This window comes from Otolemur garnettii, unplaced genomic scaffold (genome assembly GCF_000181295.1).
Source record: "Otolemur garnettii isolate 467f Iridium unplaced genomic scaffold, OtoGar3 scaffold00245, whole genome shotgun sequence".
In the NCBI taxonomy this organism is placed as follows: domain Eukaryota; kingdom Metazoa; phylum Chordata; class Mammalia; order Primates; family Galagidae; genus Otolemur; species Otolemur garnettii.
This window is the reverse complement of record NW_003852640.1, coordinates 167,535-171,106: the sequence shown is the minus strand read 5'-3', so window position 1 is coordinate 171,106 and position 3,572 is coordinate 167,535. Positions and strand designations below refer to the sequence as shown.

The window sequence follows — 3,572 nt, the reverse complement described above, 5'->3', positions numbered from 1 at the left end:
AGTCTCCTGCCTCCGCCTCCCTAGTAGCTGGGACCACAGGCGCCCGCCACAATGCCCGGCTATTTTTTGGTTGCAGCCGTCATTGTTGTTTGGCAGGTCCGGGCTGGATTCAAACCCACCACCTTAGGTGTATGTGGCTAGCGCATTAGCCACTTGAGCCACAGGCGCCGAGCCGTGATCCTTTTTTTCTATCGAATAATTTTTTCTATTAAAAACTAACAGGCTCGGTGCCTGTGGCTCAAGTGGCTAAGGTGTCAGCCATGTAACTTGAGCTGGTGGGTTCGAATCCAGCCCAGGCCCACCAAACAACGACAGCTACAATCAAAAAATAGCCGGGCATTGTGGCGGGCACCTGCTATCCTAGCTACTTGGGAGGTGGAGGCAGGAGACTGGCTTGAGCCCAGGAGTTGAAGGTTGGTGTGAGCTATGATGCCATGGCAGTGTACTTAGGGTGATAGCTTGAGGCTCTATCTCAAAAAAAAAAAAAAAAAAAACCCCAAAACTAATAGAAAATAGTTTTTCTACTTTTAGTAGAGACGGGATCTCAATTTTTGGCTCAGGCTAGTTTTGAACTCATGAACTCAAGCAATCCACCTGCCTTGGCCTCCCAGAGTGCTAGGATTATAGGCGTGAGCCACCTTGCCAGGCTGTGCTTTGAACTTCTTTTGAAAATAATTTAATTAGGCTCGGCTCCTGTAGCCCAACCAGCACCAGCCACATACACCAGAGCTGGTGGGTTCAAATCTAGCCTGGGCCCGCCAAACAACAATGACAACTACAACCAAAAAATAGCCAGTGTTGTGTTGGGTGCCTGTAGTCCCAACTACTCAGGAGGCTGAGGCAAGAGAATCGCTTGAGCTCAAGAGTTGGAGGTTTCTATGAGCTGTAAAGCCAAGGCCCTCTACCCAGGGTGACAGCTTGAGGCTCTGTCTCAAAAAGAAAAAAAAAAAAGGAAAAAGAAAATAATTTAATTAATGATCTTTACAAATTTCTGAGGCACACCTAAGATCCTCTTATGGCATACCAGTTGAAAATCACTGCCATACATATAGCCTTCCCAGGAAGGCCCTGCTGACACCTTCAGACTTCTGGCCTCCACAGCTGTGAGATTCGGCATGTGTGTTGTTTTAAGCCTCCAGTTTGTGGCATGTTGTTATGGCAGCCCCAGGAGACTAATAATTGTACCCCTACGCCTGATCTGAGAGGCTACTGGTCACCTGGGCTCTGGGATGCTATGCTGGCAGCTTCATCAGGGAACACATCCACCTGAGGAAAGGCTATCAAGGCTATAGTTCATGTTTCACTTGGATCCAAAGGTTTGTTTTTTTGTTTTTTTTTTTTGAGACAGAGCCTTAAGCTGTCCGCCTGGGTAGAGTGCCCTGGCATCACAGCTTACAGGAACCTCCAACTCCTGGGCTCAAGCGAGTCTCCTGCCTCAGCCTCCCAAGTAGCTGGGACCACAGGTGCCCGCCACAACGCCCAGCTATTTTTTGGTTGCAGCCATCATTGTTGTTTGGCAGGACCGGGCTGGATTTGAACTTGCCACCTCAGGTGTATCTGGTTGGCGCCTTAGCCACTTGAGCCACAGGTGCCGAGCCTGTACTTTTGTTCAAAAAGAGTTATTAGTGAAATTACAAATGGAACAAATGTGGTATGATTTAAAAAATAAACTCTACTTTTGCTGAAATGACAGGTATTTTGTGGTTTTTCTGTGGTTTGGTTTTTCCCGAGGTAGCCCCACAACTGGTCTTTGCTTCCTTTCTTCTACCTGAACCAGGTCCCTAGCCTCCCACTGCTCTGAGGTCCCACTGGCTGTTTCTCCTTAAAGAACTTCTCTGGAACAAGGCCTGAGCCTCACCTGTCTGAAAGGTCCTTGGTGCCTCTGTCCCTTCCACTCCATACAGGTCGAGGACCCACGGCTCCTGTCCCTGTTCCAGCCGGGAGATCAGCTCAGGCTTGAAGACCAGGAATCCTGCTGTGTACGGCAGAGAAGGAGACAGTGTTGGCATGGCTAGAAGTGGGGCACAGGGCTCAGTCTCCTCTGGTGTCCAGGCATAAAGGGGGTTGTCAGGGGATAGGCAGAGCCTCGTGGGGAGCAAGGGTGGGGTTGGGTAAGGATCTGGGACATGGCAGTCTTTTCTGTCCACATCTGTCTAGCTCCTTGAGGCAGGACAGCAAGAGACACATGGCCTCTATGATTTCCAGGGGACTCATCAAAGAGTCTACAAGGAACAGGCCAATTCTACCCCGGGAACTCGGAGCAGAGGGAAGGGGAAGCCCAAATACAAGCCATAGTGTAACTCAGCAGAGCCACACTGCTCTGAGTTCAGAGAGCAGGGATACTCCAAGAGGTACTGTGATTAAGATACAAGATAAAAACAACAATAGCCGGGCGTTGTGGCAGGCACCTGTAGTCCTAGTTACTTGGGAGGCTGAGGCAAGAGAATCCCTTAAGCCCAAGAGTTTGAGGTTGCTGTGAGCTGTGACGCCACAAGCTGAGATGCCATGGCACTCTACTGAGGACAACATAGTGAAACTGTCATAGGAAAAAAACAACGCCATTTGCCAAAAATGCCAAAATTATAAGGACAATACACAAAAATAAATATAGAAGTCCATTTTGCTTATGAACAGAAATATAACAATCCAAAACACAATACTGGTGGCTCAGTGCCTGTAGCTCAAGCAGCTAAGGCACCAGCCACATATACCAGAGCAGGCAGGTTCGAATCCAGCCCAGGCCTGCCAAACAATAATGACAACTACAACCATAAAATAGCTCAATGTTGTGGCGGGCACCTGTGGTCCTAGCTACTTGAGAGACTGAGGCAAGAGAATTGCTTAAGCCCAGGAGTTAGAGATTGCTGTGAGCTGTGATGCCACAGCACTCTATCCAGGGTGAAAGCTTGAGGCTCTGTCTCAAAACAAAACAAAACAAAAAATAATACAATACTGGGGTGGTGGCTATGGCTCATTGAGTAGAGAGCCTGCCCCATATAATGAGGGTGGCAGGTTCGAACCTAGTCCTGGACAAACTGCAAGAACAACAAAAAAATAGCTGGGTGCTGTGGTGGGCGCTTGTAGTCCCAGCTACTTGGGAGGCTGAGGCAAGAGAATCGCCTAAGCCCAAGAGCTGGAGGCTGCTCTGAGCTGTGACGCCACAGCACTCTACTGCGGGCGACAAAGTAAGACTCTGTCTCTAAAAGTACAAAATATATATATATATACACACATTACTGGCTCAGTGCCCACAGTAAAGTGGTTACAGTGCCAGCGACATACACTGACATCTGACCTAGGCCTGCTAAACAACAATGACAACTGTAACAAAATACAGCTGGGCCTTGTGGTGGGCACCTGTAGTCCCAGCTACTTGGGAGGCTGAGGCAAGAGAATCACTTATGCCCAAGAGTTTGAGGTTACTGTGAGCTGAGAGACCACAGCACTCTACCAAGGGTGATATAGTGAAACTCCTATCTTTTTTTTGAGACAGAGCCTCAAGCTGTCCCCCTGGGTAGAGTGCTGTGGCATCACAGCTCACAGCAACCTTCAACTGTTGGGCTCAAGTGAGT

The 3,572-nt window shown here is 48.7% G+C and overlaps 1 protein-coding gene across 3 annotated transcripts in view; it reads right to left on the bottom strand.

The window, feature by feature from the left end:
- The window catches only part of ZNF7 (zinc finger protein 7), a 23,100-nt gene that overhangs the window by 5,941 nt on the left and 13,587 nt on the right, over window positions 1–3,572 (bottom strand). For all 3 annotated transcript variants that reach the window (XM_012813122.2, XM_023508404.1, XM_023508403.1), the window contains one exon: window positions 1,859–1,975. In XM_012813122.2, the coding sequence (XP_012668576.1) occupies window positions 1,859–1,975 (117 nt within the window). The remainder of the gene's footprint in view (window positions 1–1,858; window positions 1,976–3,572) is intronic.